Below are 19,870 nucleotides of genomic sequence, written 5' to 3' on the forward strand. Positions count from 1 at the left end.
TGCTACAAACGAGGTCATATCATGATTTGTTTGTTTAAGAGAGGTCAACTTGTCAATTGCATCATACAATCTCTGAATATCATTGGCATAAATCTTTGGGGCCATTTTCCAAAAGGAGTAACATGTTTTGAAAGACCTTAAGGTTACTAAGGTGTTTGGCTCTACTGACTACCATAGCAAGGCACAAAGTTGGAAATCAACTTGTTTCTATTGCTCTTGTTTTTCTGCAGGTATTTCACTAACCTGCTTCTCTAAGTGCTCATGATGTCATTGGCCAAGGAACCAAAGCTCCACAAAAAAGGACCATGACAAGTAGTTTTTCTTGCCATTCAACTTTTCTAAGGTTATGACTGGTGTCCCATAAAACAAAATAGTGGGACCCACGGTAGAACTAACTGTGAGACCAACAGAGGAGGAAGATCCAGAAGGATTTGTGGAGGTCAACTCACAACAAGAGACAGAGACAGAAGCTTTGCACTTTTCGATAAACTAAGAGAGAGTGAGAGGGAGGAATCAAAAAAGGATATAACTGATATTATTGATCTGAAAAGTTGATTTGAGTTAGTTACAACTGAGGTATTTAAAGACCTCTGAACTGAGAAACTAACCATAACTAACTCTAACTAACTTCTAACAGAATGTAACTATCTGGGTGCTGTTAGTGAAAAACTAACAGCCATTACAATTTTTATACTGCTAACTAATACTAGATGGGTGCTGTTAGCAAGAGCTAACAACCCTTACAATCATGAAACAAAACTGTTTTCACAGTTATGTATTTACATGCATCCAATATGCACAAACAGAACCTTCAAATTTCCCAACTTGAAGAGAGATAATGAAGATTCGAGAATAGATCTGGGCCCAGATAGGTCCGGTGAATCTTTCTGAACTGTCGAAGCATGATTCTGACTGGTAGAAGGCGGCACGTGGATCTCATGCTCCAAGAGAGGCGACGTGGGGAAGCTGTGCATGGCAGACTTTCGGAGCGCGTGACTTGCAGGGATATGTTGCACTCACTGAGGCACACCAAACCCTAGTTTCGCCAGAGCTGTAGCCGGTGGCTGGCGGAAGCAAACAGTGGACTGACAGCGGCGGTGGCGTCGGTGATAATCAAGCAGAGCAGGATCGTTCCCCCTTTGATGCCAACTTGAATGTAACTAGAGATGATTGAATGGAAATCCTCAAGTGTGTTCTCCACACTTAGGCTCTTTTATATTAGAAAACTTAGCTTACTCAGTAAGTTGAAAAGAGGTGAATACAAAATACAGAGCTCTGAACAGAGAAGGTACAGCAGGTATGTAAAAGACAAAAATAAAACGTAAGCTACTACTCTAGGTACATCATGACCTATTTCCCAACAGTATCCAATTTTAGTATGACAAAAGAAAAGGGAAGTTGTTATTTTTTCCATATACAACACAGCAAAACTAAAGTTGACAAATAACATACTACAAAAGGGGTTTGGGCAATGAAGGACATAAAAGTGGTTATTGGCCAACCTAAAAAAATAACCAGACTAACTAATAGTTTGGGTATGAAATTGGGATGTAAAAGAAAATTAACAAGTTACAAAAATACAACAACACTCACACTCTTGACCATTACTAATTCAAGCACATGTGATACCAAATGCAATGTCCAACTGAAAAATTCAAGAAATCAAACAAAACCTGCCAAGCTCTTTGCATATTACGCATCCTCAAACTCCTCTTCTGGAGAACCTTTTCCATAACAGATTCATCCACAAAAGAATCAGCATTTTCATCCATGTTTATATCTTTAACTTGATTGGTGGAATTCACATCATCTAGGCTGTCAGTTGTCTTTGCAGAATTCAACTGAAGCCTATCAAGGTATTCCTGCAACAAACCCTCAACCCTCCTTTGCAAGCTTAGTGGAATCACCACCTGTGACAATGGAATGTAGGAGGATTATTTTTCTAGCATGACATCAACCTGGTATAAGTTGAAGCTCCCTACCCACTGGTCCCACCCAGGTTATTACCTCTCTTTGTGGACGTTTGTCATCCAAATCTGGACGGTAGTTAGGAAGAGGCACCTTGCTTGCAACAACCACTTTTCCAAACAACTCACTGTGCATTGTGATAAATAGCAATACCAATCAATGATTGAAAAGAAAGGACAAAGACTCATTTAAATTAAAAGCATGAAGTAATCATTAAATTTCAATCAAGGCAAAGATGCATAAAGCAATGAGTCTTTTTTCTCTCATTTTACATGGCACAAATGAATATGCATTATTTTACCTGTAAAGCCCCATTCTTTTGGCAAGGTTAGCTATCTGTTCATAGTCCCTCCTATCTTTTCTGTCTCTAGATACAATCTCCTGATCCTTTTCACTGCGCAACAACATGCTGAGTTTCCATTTCCACTCATCCACATTAGCCACTGTAGACGATGCCTACAATAACCATTACATTTTCTTAGAAATAGTAGCCCTCTATACCAGAGCTGATCATGGTTTTCAGAAGCTACTGAGCACAGAACAATAGATTTAAGTTTACCCAAATTAGGCGTAAATCTAATTCCATATTCAATTCAAGAGTCTAAGCATACACTCTTTAACCCCCTCTTTCGAACACATTCCATGCTATGGGCCCAAAGTTATTGAAAATTACAAATTTATGTGGGGTCTCACTTCTTATTTTACGAATCTCATGATTTTGTAGTTTCCAATAAATCTTAATCAATACTATAGTAGACAATTTGTTAGGAGGAGACGTGTTAGAGAATGTGTTGCTTCTCCCCATTGAATTTTTTTCAACTGGATTTCAGTTTAATTCAAACAACTAAAAAAATTAAAGAACAAACATCATCACAAACCCCACTTCAAAAACATAAACATAAATCATTTGAAGAAAAAAAAAAACTGCTTGTTCTTGAAAGCAAAACATTCTGATAACCCAAAATTTCAAAAATAGGTACTAAAAAATCTTTAACCTGTTGCGTTGCCAATAAAACTTCAGTAATCCACTCAATTCTACTAGTCATCATTATATTTCACTACAATATATGCAACTAAAACGTATCAAACATAACCACACAAACCAGACATAAAATATCCAAACAAAGGAGATATAAGATGGGCTAGGTGGTTAATGGAGAAGGGAAGTGGGAAAGATCATGGACTCGATAGCTCGTTCATAGAAAACTATCAATTAAGAGACTAACATTTGCCAAAAAAAAAAATGTCTAAACAAAAAAAAAATCATTTCCACCAAACCCAAATATCTAAACAAATTAAAAAGCTACTATAAAATTCAAAAAAAAAAAAGGAGAGAAAAGAAAAAACCTGTTGATTCTCGAAGTCGCAGTCGTATTCGTCATCGGAGAACTGTTCGAGGGAGTAGTAGCTGGAGAAGAGGCGCGTGGTGATGAGTGATTTCGCGTTGCACAAGGAAGAGAGCCAAGGGTGATGAAACCTGAAGAGTGAGATTGAGGTTGCAGAAGAAGAAGAAAATGGAGGGAAGCAGTGACGCACGTGGCGGTGGTGAAGTTGGAGGGACTTGGCCCGTGCTATAAGAAGAGACGCTGCACACAACTTTGAATTGCGCATTGTCGTTCTTGAGGCATTGCTGTTATGCTCTGCCTTTGCTTTAGGGGCACCTCTTTCTTCACACGCTCCTCGAGTCTTCAATGGTGGTGGTGTGTTTCAAATGTGAAAAAGGAAGGAGTGTGAGATTCGTGGGTGGAGTCGGGTCGACCCGTCCTGGTAATCTTTTGGGTTGCTTTAGGATTGGGTCGGATCACCCATGAGTGGCGGAGGAGTGGTTGCTATTTGGCCCTGTCCCCTACCACATTTGTTATTGTTTCTACTACCAAGTAGTTTTAAATCTTTCTTTTTTCTTTCAAAAATACCTTTTTTATGCAAAAAACATGATTCTTTTTGTTAATAGGATAATGTTGTTGTTGAATTATGTTTTTGTTGTGTAATTTTGTGCACCTCATTTTACAAGACAAAAAAATATGATTTTGTTGTGTATTTTGTTAACGAAATAATATTTTCATGAAAAGGTTATTTTCAGGAAGAAAAAAAATATTTAAAGCTACTCGATAAGGGCTAATAGCAAATTGGTAGTGGTTAATAGCAATGTCCATGCGTGAAGACTGAATAGGACTGTTACTTCCAGCAGTTCCCATAGTTTGGGCTGATTGAACTTTTTGGGTTACTTGTACAGACTTGTTTTTAAAAATGGGTACGTTACAAAACAATTCATTGATTATTTTTTATATAAAATATTACAATTCATTTGATTATAAAAACATTTTATATTCTCCTTATTTTTTATTTATAAAATTTATTTAAATTTGAAAACACTCGTGCTTTCTGATTGCCACTCAATTTAGGTGTATTAATTTAATATGCATTTGAAGAAAATATTGTGTTGTTATTATTATTATAAATTTAAGTATTATGTTATTTTTAAATCATATCACATTTTATTTCATAAGTCACTCTAATTTTATTTTATTTTTTAAAAAGTTTACATTTTATTTTTTTACTATATATAAGAAAGACAGACAAAGTCATACATATCTATTTGTTCGTGCATTTATTTTTTGTAAGACAGAAAATTATAACATAGTAATATAATACTTCAAAAAGAAAACTGAAATAGGAGTGTATGCAATTACAGTGTGTTAGAAAGTAAAACGAATTAAAATATAAGCTGCACATTTTTTAATCTTTGTTTTCCTTTGCTACTAGATCACTTATTATAGTTATCATTTCTTATACCAATCATTTCTATTTTTTTTTTCTTATTATATTATATCATATGTCATACGTATACTTCTCTTCCTTCTTTCTCTTTCTCACTATAACGTTGTGTCTGATGGAAATAATATCGGTGAGACGGAATTGTGTAGGAGGAGTTTGGTACGAGAGATTTTTGAGAGAGCTAATGTGTATTATTGTGGGCCTCAGTCACTAAATTTATGTCTTTGAGATTTTTGGTAAAATTATTTTTGAACCTTGCCTTTACTCTTATTCTCATCCAATAGAAGCCATTGTCAAATACAATTAATCGATTATTAACATTGCAAAATATGAAACACAATCAATGACAAACATGAGTTGGTTGAATCTCATGTTACCCCTTTACTCAATTTGCAATTAAAAATTGTCTTTCGAGATTCATTTTGAAAAAGAAAAAATGATTGCTTCAACTAAATAATTGATTTCAATATCAAATTAATCTGTTATTTGAACATTATAATCAATTTTTATTATCAACGTTACTCACATAAGGGCACAATGATATTTAGTTCTTTCCTTCCTATTTCATTACCAAACAATTTTATAATATTATTTCTATTATATTTCTCTTAAAACAAACAAGATAATATATAACTTTATTTCTTGTCTATTTTTCCTTTTTCAAATTATCTCTCACTTATTTTCATTTACTTTGTTTCTCTCATCTAAATCAAACACAGCATAAGTATCATTTAGCTCTTGGTTGGACAATTTTCCTTTTCTTTCTTTTTATTTTTTTGTCTCTACTTTGGTTCAAAGTATTATTCGTCTGTTTACAACTATATTCCAAGGATTATGCACTTAAGCATTGACTTTTATCAATACCTTTAGTTGTGAGCGAATGCCACACCTTCAATTAATGGTAGCCCATTATGTGGATTGAACCTCACGTTTAATCCAAAGCATTCCTTAAATTCAGTTCAAAACCATAATTATGTTAAAACCCAAAATTTAACATAATTTATTATCTTTAATATTTTTTGGTGACTGGAGTTATGAGACAAATTCAACATAGTTATAGTTATATAATAAAAACAAATTGTCAATTTGTATGGAAGTTAATTCAAACATTACTTATTTGTCATAGGGAAGAAAATATATAATTACAAACTTTTTCACAACTTTATTTCTAATTTAGGTAAAAGTTTTGTATATATTGCATTTATTGTTATATGTTATTTTAAATGACAACTCAAGGTTGAATTAGTAAGGTAAAATTAAAATGAAGTTGTACATATATAAAATAATATATAATTAGTCTTCCCTTTTATATACAACATCTAATTTTATTTTATTTTAGACGAATGAGTGTCCGATTCACAGTATAATACTACTTTTCACATTTCTATAGTACTAGATTTTAAAAAAACACTTATATTGAGTATTCAAAATTGATAATTTAAATAAATAGATTTATTGATAAACTTTGTAATTTCATTTGCTGAATTAAATTTGAATTACAATTTAGTTTTTATTTTAATTATTACTTATTCTTTAACTTAAGTTTGTGTTCCAAAAAAAAAATTCAGTATAGTTTAATTTGATTTTTCTTTAAAATATCACAAAGGAATCTTATTGAGAATTTCATATCATTGGAGCCTTATTTCTAGAGATGTGTGCCACCAAATATCTAGTTGTCATGGAAGAAAAATATTCAAACTAGATTCTCGGGAAGTTATTTTTTTCATTGTTGTACCTCTTAAATATCTTTCTTTTTTAGTTCAAAATCTATATTAAGATTTTTGTACCTAGCACCCTCAACTATATATATATCTCAAGTTTCCTAATTCCCTACCATATTCCATTCATTAACTTCTCTCTTTAATATCGTTTTACTAGCTTCTAGCTTTTCCCCATTTGCTACAATCATTCTTCAATTTTGAATTTCATTATCTAACAATGATGAGAAAGTCAAAATCCATCCATTATTGGGGTGAAGTTGCACCCGCTATTCTAATATCTCGATCTCAAAGATTCTCAAGTTCTGCCAAATTAGAGACCATTATGGAAGAGGAAATCAGACAAGGGTCTAATTCATTGCACAAGGGCGTTCTTGTTTCTTTCCCTTTGCTACTATCTGGGTTGTTGTACATTTTGTTATGCAGAGGAGTGGCTTGAGTTGTTGTTTAATTAAATGGATGTAAGAGAATTTTGCCTGTATTTTATGCAATAATAGAGGTAAAAATATTTATAAAGAAATACTTTCTTTAACTCATGTTAGATAATATTATTTCTAATAATAAAGCCTTGCAAAATTTGAACCTAACTATAGCATAAATTTATATAAAAGGAATATTATAAAATAAAATGAACAATGATTTCCTCGATCACCACAACGCTTTAAACGTTTAGTGCATTTTGGTTAGAGTTTCAAATCAATTCTCTACATTAATCTTAAATCCATTTTTTTATTAAGCAGATTATGAAAGTAGAAAATTATTTTTGATTAAAAATGTATTACTAAAAACATTTAAGAAATTACATCTAAGTGTTGTATTTTACAATGGAGATATTTATTAATATATTAAAGATACTTACACATTAATATTAATGTTAATGTACAATTAGAGATGGTAAGAAGGTAATCATAGGTACTGCCCATATGCATATACATTATTGTTAGATTATCTATAATAATGTATAAAATACTAACTTTTACTATATTCATTTGGGGAGATGGTGAGTTTTTTGTTTTGAAATACAAATTGAGAAAAATGAAATTGAAATGATTTTAAATCATTTTTAGAACACTTTTATATTGATTTTCAAAATCAAGAAAACAAGTCTTATGAATTAGGTTTTTAGTTTTAAAAAAAATACTTATTTCTTACATTTGACATTGTCCTTTTTATTGTTATTGTCATTGTCACCACTACCGTCATCATCATTATTGTCACCACTACCACCGTCGACACCGCCACCGCTACCATGCCTGTCAACACCAAAACCATTCCTATCATTGTTGTTGTCATCGTCATTATCACTATCATCATCTTAATAATGACTCTTTTTAACAATCTTATCTTTTGAAAAATACTTTTTGAGAGTAATCTAAAGAGATCTTTTTGTATTTCTTCATGAGATATCATCATGGCAAGGATCCCTGAATCTCCATCATGGGTTGATATTCATTGTTAAAGCTTGAAGAAGTTTTGTTTTGCACATCAAAGGTCTATTCAATCCAATTCTAATTTATTTGTAGTAGTTTTATCTTGTTTAGGGTTACCAAGGAATTTTGAGTTGATAGGGTTTCAATTCTAGGGTTTTCTCTTGTGGTTTTAAGGGAAAGGTAGATTTTAGGGAATTTCTTATGCATAGTTTTTGTAACTTGATTCTCTAATAATGAAGTGTTCTAAGAAATCTTAAAACAATTGAATATAGGTCCTCTTGAAAAATGAATCATATAAACTATTATCTTTGATTCTCTCTTTCTCTAACCTTTAGTTTTACATATTGGTCTTAACCCTAAAAGAATGCTTATAGAGATACTTATAAATCATCCATCAATAATATCTTCACATTGACAACGAGAATTGAATCTATGTCCTTGTAGAATATGAATTTGTTCCTTATCATCTAAAAACAATTTGTTCTATTATTGATCTACCTATTCTTACATTAAAAATCTTAATCCACAATCTTGACAACATTATTAAAAGTTATTTCCAATAACTTTTTTTACATTAAATAATTTTTTATTTATTTACATTTTTAATTCGATGAAAACTTTAAATATTGATATATTATACTACTACTCATTTGTATATTGTAACAAATATTCGTAGATATATTGTAATAAAGAAATATTTAAGATTAACGTAGACAACCAATTTGAATTAAAAAATAATAGTAATATTTTTAATATAAAATGATTTATTTTTTTTTATAATTTGTGTAATAAAAATTTGTTTTCAAGATTAACGTAGATCACCTATTTGAAACTCTAACCAAAATACACCTAAACATTTAAATTTTGCGGTGATTGAGAAAATCATGGTTAATATTATTTTCTATTGTTGCTTTTATAAATTTTATATAAACTTTCTTTTATGTAGCAACAATTATCTCTAACGAGTACGAAAAGAATTCTTTATGCCCAATTTTCACCTCTATTATTGCATATGATACAGACAAAATTTTCTTACATTCGTTTAATTAAACACCAAATCAAACCATTCCTCTGCATAACAAAATGTACATCAACCCAAATAGTAGCAGAGGGAAAGAAGCAAGCACACCCTTGTGCAATGAATTAGACCCTTTCTTAATTTCCTCTTCTATAATAGTCTCTAATTTGACAAAATTTGATGATCTCTGAGATCGAAATATTAGAACAGATGGTGCAACTTCGCTCCAATAGTGGATGGATTTTTCCTTTCTCATCGTCATTAAATAATGAAACTCAAATATGAAGAAAGATTGTAGTAAATGGAGAAAAGCTAGAAGAAGGTAGTAAAATAATATTGAAGCCAAGAGTTAATCAATTGAATATGGTAGGGGTTAGGAAACTTGAAATATATATATAGTTGAGGGTGCTAGTTGCAAAGAATCTAAATATAGTTTTAGACCTAAAAAGAGGAGGGCATTATCGGAGGTCCAACAACAAAAATAATAACTTCCCGAGAATCTAGTTTGAATATTTCTTTCATGACAATTAGATATTTGGTGGCATTTCTAGAAATAAGGCTCCAACGGTATGGAATTCTCCAAAATTCCTTTATGTGGTACTTTAAGAAAAAAGAAATTAAGATATGGTGAAAAATTATAAATGTTTGAACAAATATGAAGTTAAAGAATGAAAATGAACATTAAAAAAAGAAACTAAACTAAGATTGAAATTAAATTTAGCAAGTAAAATTACAAATTTTATTAATAAATTTATTTATTTAAGTTATTTACTTTAGATACTTACTTACGTACATACTCAAAGAGTATGAAAATATTTTTTTTTTTCTAAAAAAAGAATACTAATAGTATTATAAAATAAGGGTGACTAGGATGACGAGGCATCTGCAATAGAATAAGGGTGACTAGGGTTGAGGACGATGGAGAGAGATTGAGAGAGGGGTGCCAATATCAATAAAAAAAATGCACACTTCTTATAAAAATTTGGACGTCTATGCATTTAATCTAATATATTATTACATTTATACCATATTTATGCTAGCAAAAAGATCAATCTAACATGCCTAATTTTTTGACACCTGTCAAAGGTAGGGTTATTTTTGTAATTAAAAGGACTTGGGATAAAAAACAAAATAATTATATTTGTATTATATTATATTTATACCCTATTTAGGCTAGCACAAAAGACTAATCTGACAAAGGGTAGTAATGAGAAGAAAAAGATGAGTGAAAGGGTAGTAATCTTGATGTTTTAATTGATGTGGCTGAAGCCAAAAGTTTTATTAAGAATTGTTATTGACAATGATATGTTTCTAACTCTAAACTATCCTCTGTCGTTCTTTTCTTTATTATTTTTAGTTAAAATGATTTGAGTTAAATCTGACCTTATGTTTTGGGTGGGTATTTGAAGAAATATTTGTTTTTCGTGGATTTGCAAGAATGGTTTACTTACCTTTATTTCCTTCTCCTTTCTTCTCTTAATTTTATGTTCATTTCTACTTATTTGTTATTTTGATGTACTTATATAATTTTGTGTCTAGGCAATTGTGTACATGTTCTTTAGTGTGAATAATATGCTTCTCATCCAAATTTAGCTCTTAATCAACTGTGACTGTGGCTACTGAAACCATTCTGTTGGTTCTGATGTTTTTTATGTATGAGGAAAAGAGCCTTTGATGTGTTCGAGCTACTGATGTTGATTAAATGGCATTAATAACTGGCATGGGTGGGTGTCTTGAGTAGGAGATGGGTTTTTTTTTATTGTGATTGTATTTGTATTAGTTATTATTTTCACTACTAGAAAAGTTATTTACTACGACGCGCTAACAACATCGGTGGGTGTATCACCGTCTTTGAAACTAATGGGATGACATTTTGCTAATTAAATTGTAAATTTAAGGACGTTCGTTATAGAGACCGTCATAATGTTTTTCTTTCAAAGACGTTTTTACCCCCACCGTCTTTAAATGTTTATATTTTTATCATTTTTTCTCTCTCTCATCTTATCGGTGCCAGCTGAAACATTTCCTTACTCTCAGCTTCTCTCTCTTCTCCTTCAAGAAACGTTTCCTTACTCTCAGCTTCTCCCTCTTCTCCTTCAAGAACTCCTCAAGGAGGCTTTTAACTCTCACATTCAATCTCATAGAGGTTTCAAAATCAAAACTGGTTTCATCCACCTCCAATTCCAAATTCCTCTTGCACCCTCTTCAAAACCCTAGACTCCACCAACCCCAACTTTGTCGCATGCCTCCGCTAAGCATTCGCGCCCGATGCTTTGGTCCAGATCCTTCTCGTCCTCCTCCATGCTCCAACACAATTCCCCATTCCCAAAATTTCTCATTCTCCCTTTCCTCTTCGAACCCAAAATTTCATACTTTCGTTTCGTTCATTCGGCGTAGAAGCAAAAGAGAGAGAGAGAGAGAGAGAGGGAAAAAGGTTGCTACCAACAAGAAACAAACACAGTGTTGCTTGATTCCACGGTGGCCAGAACCAACGTTAGCAGGGGAGGAGAGGGGCAAAACGGTGGTCTTCAGGGTTTTTGTTCTTCTTTTTGTTGTTTTCTTGCTGCCGGTGTCGTTAAATGTTTGAATGTTTTTGGGTTTTAGGATTTAAGATTTGTTTGGATAAAGTTTGGGTTTTTATTTTTTTTCATTTCTGAAATTCCCCCTTTTGTGATTTTTTTTGTGTGTGGTTTAAGATTTGTTTTATCTTTTTAAGCTCTCATAATTTTTCTTCTGTTTTCTTTTGCCTAATTCTGCTCTTTTCTTTTTTACTAGGAACTTTCGTGCTCAACTATTGGCCAATGCAGAAGCTGCAACAGAAAAGAACAAGGCTGTTATTCTCTTTAACCTGATTTTTTTTTGGACTTTTTAGTTTTTGCGTATCTGATTTTCAAATAAATCAGTGAAGAAATTTGTTTTCTTTTTGGTGACTGCTGTGTCTCTAACTCTAAGTGAATGGTTGTTATCCAGAAACCAAGCACTGAAGTGAATAATGGAGCAGTGTTGGCAACTGATGGGGTTGGTGTGCATAGGAAGATGTTTGTGTGCATGACTACATGGGTTTGCAGGCAGATATTAATGCCAAGATGAGGTCAATCCTTGTGGACTGGTTGATAGAAGTGCATAGGAAGTTTGAGCTCATGCCAGAAACTCTTTATTTGACCTTGAACAATGTATGTTTGCAGGTTAATGACTTTGTTTACATGTTAATGGTGTTTTTTTTCATTATGTTTGTTTAAACTTTTTCATTAGAATAAAGAAAAATGAGGATTTATAAGGGAAATTTTCTTACAGAAATGTTATTTTCTGTAATTTTTCTATCTTTTCTTGTTATTGTTTGTATATGTAAATTGACTGCTATTTTACTCTTTTTTTCTATTTGTTAATTGTTTTATTTTGGGGCCTTTTTCAATTTTCCATCCATGAACCAGGTGTCATTCATGTTTTATTTTAATGTGCGCATGATAACAACTTTAAGAAAATATATTATGTTATTGATATTTGTTATAATTAGTGTTGAGATATAATTCTAATATGATTGTTTCCTTATTTACATTAGGATTGTTTCCTTATTTATGTTGTTGATTTAGTTTTCTAGTTACTATTTTTTATTTAATTGATTAATATTTAGCTTGATTATTATTATCCCTACTATTAAGGGATTAGATTATTATTGTAATTAAACCTGAAGAACATACTCAAATTCGAATACGTGTGCGAGGTAGGGAGGAGGGGCTTGTTTTAACTTTTGCATTTCTAACTTTATATCATTGATTTTTTTTCATTCTACTTGAACTTGTTTCTTCAGGCCTTCTTAACAGGCTTTCTGAATCTCATGTTGAGCAAATTACTGGGGAATTGTCCCTGATCTTTCAGGTATGTCACTCATAGTCTTGCAAATGAATGCTTGTTTTATATCTTGTAACAAAATTTATATGCTTTTGTTTTGAAATGGATAAAAGGAGAGGTGAGAAAGAGGATGAAAATGATTCTAGGAAGGGTTAAAAATTATCCTTTTATTCCTGCTGTTGCACTTAACTTTTTGTAATTGAAAATAGATTTTCTTTTTAAATTATCTGTGAGGCCATAACTTCAAAAATGGGAGTAATAAAACTCTTTGGTTATTATTGATTAGAGTATAAGCTCAAATAATCCATAATCCATTTAATAGGTGCAATCCTAGTCAAAAATCCCTTTATGCTGCCTTGGCTGTGCTATACTGTGGAATTATGTGTTACTAGTCAGCTTGGATATCTTGCTATATGCTTATAGAACATAGATATAATTGTCATTGTCACTTCATTGAGTTTTATGAGATGTATATAAATGCGCCCACAGTTTCTCATATATATTGGCACACTGTTTGTATATATATTGTAATTGTGTTTTCTATATAATATGAGCTATATTTGAGAATAGTTGCAGTTTGATATGCTATATGGCATATTATGTTACAATCATTCCAGCAACCTATAGGCTAGTGAGCTATTCACAATTAGCAACTTTGGTTTTGTGAATGAATCATAAATAAGTAATTTGGATTTGTTTATCATAATGTTTTCTAAATGATGTAAAACACTTCTATGGACTTTAAGTTTTTTATCCTATCTTTGCTGTTGTTTGCTAGAAATTTCATATAATTTTCTATCAATCTAAAAGTCTTTTTATTTTATTTTATTTTAATAGCAACGTATTTTATTTTTTTATGATTAATAATTCCATTCACTTCTTAAGTTCATGACAATACAACAAATGACTAACATTTGAATTAATCTCTGAAATAAAGGTTAATTCTAAAGAAATGCATAATAATTTGTTTTAAACAGAGAAGCTCAAATTTATATAGATTTATATAACTAGTTTTTAATTTGAACAGCATTGAACCAGTTCTCTGGTCCCTTAAGATTAGCATATAGGTTAAGATTACCATTTCTGCATCCATACACTATCAATTTCGATAATACTTCATCACTGATGTGAGTGATGCCCTTTAATATATGCCAGTGAAACTTTTTCCCAATCAATGGCCAAACGCACAAACTCTAAAATTACTTCTCATATGATTTTAACTAAATGCTGATTTGCTTATTTCTTACAGTGATTCTTGCTAAAGTGGTTTCTCAATAGCACAAATTCACAGCAAGTACTTGAGCATCTATAGGTATAATCAGGAGTTGCTTCTCTTTCATAGCAGGGACAGTATGTGGAGCTTACTTGGCTTAGAATTATCAAGTTCCTAACGTCACAAAGTTAGCCGGCACTGCCTTGTTCCTGGCAAAAGTTGTGGAGGAAAAATACCGCAAGCCCAAGAAGAGGGATGATGATGATGATTAGTGCCTAACAGGTGCTATATTGGAATCAGGTTCTTGTTTAGTTTTGTCTTTTAAAATCCTGGATTATAGGATCGAATGCCTCAATTAACTAAGATATTGGAAAACATGAATTAATAGTAGGTTTTTGTCGAAGCATTCTTAGCAATTATAAGCTTATTATTTTATCCTTTCCTAGGGAAACATTCTCATTCTTCTGTTGTCTTTCTTGCTCTGAAATCTGAATCTTACTCTTAGACACAAGTTAAGAGGTATCATATACTCAGTTTCTTGAATCTTTGATCATAACTAAAATATCTGAATCTTACTCTTATTCTGTGTAGTTTAGAATAATTAATCTTGGGTGTCAAGATTGAGGTCATTGTTATTATTGTAAACATTATGTAGGGATTCAGAAAGTATTATTTGATCTTTGGATATGTCAAATTCTTCCTCCTTGATCTTGTGTTAAAAATAATTAAAATAATATTCAATTTAAAGACGGTGTTTACATCAGCACCGTCTTTGAAAGTAAGCATTCTAAGACGGTGCTTACATCAGCAACATCTTAGAATGCCTACTTTCAAAGACGTTGCAGAGGTAAGCACCGTCTTAGAATGCCTACTTTTAAAGACGGTGTTTATCTCAACAACGTCTTTGAAAATAAGCATTCAAAGATGGTGCTTACCTCAACAACGTCTTTGAAAGTAGGCACTCTAAGACGTTATTTACTTCAGCACCGTCTTAGAATGCCTACTTTCAGAGACGTTGGTGAGGTAAGCACCGTCTTTGAAAGTTGCTCACTTTCAAAGACGGTGTTTTGGGACCCGTCGTTGAAATTTTTAAGCTTCGATGACGTCACATTCAACGACGTTCGAAAAACGTCGTTGTATCTCCTATTTGACCGTCGTAGAATCGCTTTTTTCCAGTAGTGTTTCTTGGTTTTTCCAGTAGGGCACAATTTGCTAATGCCATTTCAACTTATTTTGGTTGTTATAAATAATGAGCACGATATTGTATTTGGTGTTGGGAACAATCTGGGGACTAGACTTGTGTTTCAATCATTATGTCGTGGGAGCATTATAGACCCCCGGGTAATTATACAATATAAAATGTGTAATTACTTTTATTTTTCAATCTTTAAACAAATTACTGTATTCACCAATAATGTTGTCCCATATTGGAATAAATTGTTATTTATGGCACTAAGGATTATGCACTCACAATACAATACGAGTGACAAACAAAAAAAGTGTAGTGTTTTCCTTTGTCAAATTTCTTACCTAAATTCGATCTATATAACATGTGGCAACGTTTATCCTACTTTAATTTTTCATGCCAGGGCGATCCTTTTCGGGTTACTTCAACTGACAAAATGCTGATCGAGTTACTATGGCCAGGATTGGTTGACTCCATTCGAACACCTAACCTGATTAACAACATTACCTTACGTAGAATTATCATATTCAATGTGTTTTACATAAAATTATCTATTACATATGCAGATAAATGTTCAGTCTTGGGAAATGAAACACAATGATGGTACCTAATTGTCGTTTGCTTTAACGATAAGAAAATTTATCATCTGGATTCACACTGGCCCATTTTAGTGTTAAGCCAAAGGCAAAGCAAAATCTTCATGGTGGTTAGCATAAGTATCTTACAATATTCTTAAGTTAATGTATATATATGACGTGTCATTTGTAAACACCGAAGGTTTGCATACTAAGTTGAGGCTTTGTCACTAGTGTTTGAAACACACAAATTTTTGTGTAATGACTGAGCATTTGATGCGTTGGATATATATTGTCGAAGCAAGAGGAATCCCTGATTGTGGAATGAGGTAAATCACAATGAACCTATAATTGTGTCTGAAAAAGTCAACCTTTTTCATAGTCATTAATTTAATATTTCCACGTGATTTCATTAATAGTGACAACTCAGCCTTATGGGTGCTCAAATAGATGCTTTTTATGAGCAGCCTCCACGGAGTGCTACATAATTTACTTTACCTTCCATCTTGTACAATGATATTGGTAAAAATGTATACATATGTACATAAATATACAGTTTTGCAAATGAGAAATTTGTTGAGTATCACTATTAAAATAATAACTTTTTATGACGTTGCATGGATGATCCAAGAAAATATGGTGGCAAAATCATAAATTAAATGAAACAAATAACGATCAATTTAACAGAGTCGTCTTTAGTTTCGGTGTTCAACTACGATTTTATAGAAAACCGTCCTTGTTGAAGAAATATAAATTTCAATAAAGCATGTTCATCTTTTGCTTAAAGCACAAACCTAGCCATTCGTCTTCACCACTGTTTCTCTCTCCTCACCCTTCCTCACTCTCTCCCTCTTCTTCCTACAAGCGTAGTCCTTCAAATTGCTCCTCTTCTGACTGACTCTCTCTCTCCTATTTAGCCCCTTCGCCCCTCTGATGTAGCAGAACTAGGAACTTTGCTCAGGGATTCGAAGTTCTTGGACAAACAAGGGAACTCAATAAGACGAATGAATTCCGATGAGCATGGTAGTCATGCTTTTCATTATTAGAAGAAGAAATTACAAGGAGGAGGTTGATTATAGATTCTATTCAAAATGTTTCCTTACCTGCCAATTACTACTTATAGATCTCAACCACTAACTGCCTAACTGTCTAACTGCTTTTTCAACTAACAGAAGTTAACAAAATTGAGTCTAACTAACTAACTACCTTCCTAAGCCTGTATCAATTCCTCCCACCCAAAAGAATCCTTGTCCTCAAGGATTAAAGTGAGGAAACTTCTGCTTCAAGTCATAAAAGAATTCCTAAGTTGCATCTTCAAGTAGCTGATGCTTCCATTGAACCAAAACTTTGGTTACAGCACGACTGCCTCTCTTGACTGTCATTTTGTCAATGATAGCTGCAGGTTCCTTTTGAGAAGTATCCAATAAAGGTGAAGGACTAAAGTTCCCAACAGTAGCAGTACCATTAAACTTCGTTAAGTGAGAAACATGGAAGACATTATGAACCATTGATCCAAGAGCCAATTTAAGCTTGTACGCAATAGCACCAATCTTGTCTACTATTGGAAATGGGCCATAGTACTTAGGGGCCAACTTTGCATTGGTTCTAGCCTGCACAGAAACTTGGCGATAAGCATGTAATTTTACATAAACCAAGTCACCAATCTGAAAACTCCTATCAGATCTGCCTTTATCTACAAGTTGCTTCATTCTGTCCTGGGCTCTCTTCATGTGGAATTTGAGTAACTTTAACATTTCCTCACGTTTCTGCAAACTTCTATCAACCAAAGCAATCTTAGATTCCCCCGGAAGAGAAGGCAAATGAACAAGAAGAGCTTGGCCATACACAATCTCATAAGGGCTTGCTTTAATAGTGTTGTGGTAAGTGGAATTGTACCACCATTCCGCAAGAGGCAACCATTTGGACCACTGTGTTGGAGAGTCACTACACATGCACCTGAGATATGTTTCAAGGCATCTATTCACCACTTCTGATTGACCATCAGTTTGTGGGTGATAAGCTATAGAAAGCTATACCTGAATCCTTTGAAAGGACATAAATTCCTTCCAAAAGTGACTAACAAAAACAGGATCCCTATCACTGGTAATGGTGCCAGGAAACCCATGCAATTTAAAGACATTATCAAGGAAGCATTGGGCCACATCCGCAATAGTATAAGGATGTGATAAGGCCATGAAATGAGTTGCCTTACTAAGCCTATCTACTACTATAAAAATGACTTGTTTACCAAAAGAAAAAGGAAGACCTTCAATGAAGTCCATGGTGATGTGTTGCCATACATGCTTAGGAATAGGTAAAGGCCTAAGCAAGCTTGGAGATGCAGTTGTGTCATATTTACTCCTTTGGCAAGTGGCACATTGAAACACAAAAAACTTAATAGCCTTGGACAAGCCTCTCCAATAAACCACATTTTTCATCTTTTGCAAGGTAGCATCTTTACCTGAATGGCCACCACAAGCTGAAACATGAATCCAAAAGAGAATGTCTTGTCTTAGTTGGGAGTCTGAGCCAATGACTAATCTACCTTTCCTCCTCAGCTCATTCCGAACCCAAGTATAATGTTTGTGAGAAGAGGGATTGCTTTTTAAGTCACTAACAAGATGTTGTAAGATAGGATCTTTCTGCCAGGATTGTTGGATCCTAGAGAGCATGCTAGAATCAGGCTGATGAACCTGTAAGGCAATGATCTCAGGGGAATCAAGTCTAGATAAAGCATATGTCGCCATATTTTCTCGACCCTCTCTATACTCTATGTTGAAATCGAATTCCATCAACTTTACCAACCACTTTTGCTGGAATGTTGTGGACAATCTCTGCTCTAGGATGTACTTCAAACTTCTATGATCAGTTCTAATGATGAACTTCTTGGGGAGTAAGTAGTGCCTCCATTTTTGGACTGCAAACACAACTGCCAATAATTCCTTCTTGTATGTTGACAAGGACTATTGTTGTGTGTTCAAACCTCTACTGATGAAGGCAATTGGGTGGTGATTCTACATTAACACAACGCCTAAGCCTAGGCCAGAAGCATCCACCTCCACCACAAATTCCTTAAAAGAATCTGGTAGTGCCAAAACTGGTGATGCTACTAACCTTTGCTTTAATTCCTGAAATGCATCTTTTGTTGTAGAAGACCAACTAAAATGATCCTTTTTCAACATATCAGTCAAGGGTTTTGCAATAGCACCATATTGACTTACAAATCTTCTGTAATAACCTGCAAGACCTAAGAAAATCCTTAATTGCTTCAAGTTTTGTGGTAGGGCCCAATCTTTTAGTGCTGCAATTTTTGAAGGATCCGTGGAAACTCCTTCTTTAGTAATAAAATGGCCCAAATATTCCACCTTGTCAACAGCAAAGTAGCATTTGGATTTCTTAGCATACAAGGAGTGAGTTCTCATAGTAAGAAGAACCTGATATAGATGAGAAAGGTGGTCCTCCATACTTCTGTTGTATATGAGTATATCATCAAAGAAAACAAGTAAGAACCTTCTCAAGTAATGCTGAAAAACTGAATTCATCAGCCCTTGAAACGTGGCAGGAGCATTGGTAAGCCCAAAGGGCATCACTAAGTATTCAAAGTGGCCCGCATGAGTTCTGAAAGCAATTTTGTGAATATCAACTGCATCCATTCGAACTTGATTGTAATCAGCTCTTAAGTCAATTTTGGAAAAAATGGTTGACCCATACAACTCATCCAGAAGGTCTTCTACTAATGGTATAGGGAATTTGTTCTTGACAGTTGCCTTATTGAGATCCCTATATTCCACACAAAACCTCCAGGCCCCATCTTTCTTTCCCACCAACACCACTGGACTTGCATAAGGACTGCCACTCTTCAGTATAATTCATGACTTTAAATAGTCCTAAATCAATCCATCAATAATGTCTTTTTGTTGTTTAGCATACCTATAGGGCCTCTTGTTGACAGGGTTAGCTCCTTGCATTAAAGGAATCTTGTGATCATGGCCAACTCGACAAAGGGGAAGACCAGATGGTTCCTAAAAAACATCTATGAATTCGAGTAACAAACTATTAATATCAGGCGGCAGTACCTATTGACTAGCATGAGTAGTCAAAGAGTGGAGCAGCTTCAGATTGCAAACTAATCAGAGAG

General features: G+C 33.3%; 1 protein-coding gene and 1 long non-coding RNA gene across 5 annotated transcripts in view; one reads left to right on the plus strand and one right to left on the minus strand.

Annotated features, from left to right (window-relative positions):
- Positions 1-3,728, minus strand: part of LOC114422573 (DExH-box ATP-dependent RNA helicase DExH3-like) — a 30,168-nt gene extending 26,440 nt beyond the window's left edge. Inside the window, exons 1-4 of the mRNA XM_028389005.1 lie at positions 3,316-3,728; positions 2,270-2,424; positions 2,008-2,095; positions 1,674-1,910 (exon numbers count right to left, since the gene is read on the minus strand). Coding sequence (XP_028244806.1) covers positions 1,674-1,910; positions 2,008-2,095; positions 2,270-2,424; positions 3,316-3,579 — 744 coding nt within the window. The 5' untranslated portion in view covers positions 3,580-3,728. The remainder of the gene's footprint in view (positions 1-1,673; positions 1,911-2,007; positions 2,096-2,269; positions 2,425-3,315) is intronic.
- Positions 3,729-10,920: 7,192 nt separating this feature from the next.
- On the plus strand, positions 10,921-15,810 carry LOC114424550. Of its 4 annotated transcripts, XR_003669017.1 has the most exons (5): positions 10,921-11,442; positions 11,685-12,082; positions 12,718-12,785; positions 14,104-14,271; positions 15,561-15,810. It is a non-coding gene; the product is annotated as an uncharacterized LOC114424550 (long non-coding RNA). The 4 variants fall into 4 exon arrangements; XR_003669018.1 differs by lacking the exon at positions 15,561-15,810 and having other exon boundaries at positions 14,101-14,514; XR_003669015.1 differs by lacking the exon at positions 15,561-15,810 and having other exon boundaries at positions 14,104-14,514.
- The last annotated feature ends 4,060 nt before the right edge of the window (positions 15,811-19,870 follow it).

The sequence above is a fragment of the Glycine soja genome, chromosome 8, assembly GCF_004193775.1.
Source record: "Glycine soja cultivar W05 chromosome 8, ASM419377v2, whole genome shotgun sequence".
NCBI lineage: Eukaryota > Viridiplantae > Streptophyta > Magnoliopsida > Fabales > Fabaceae > Glycine > Glycine soja.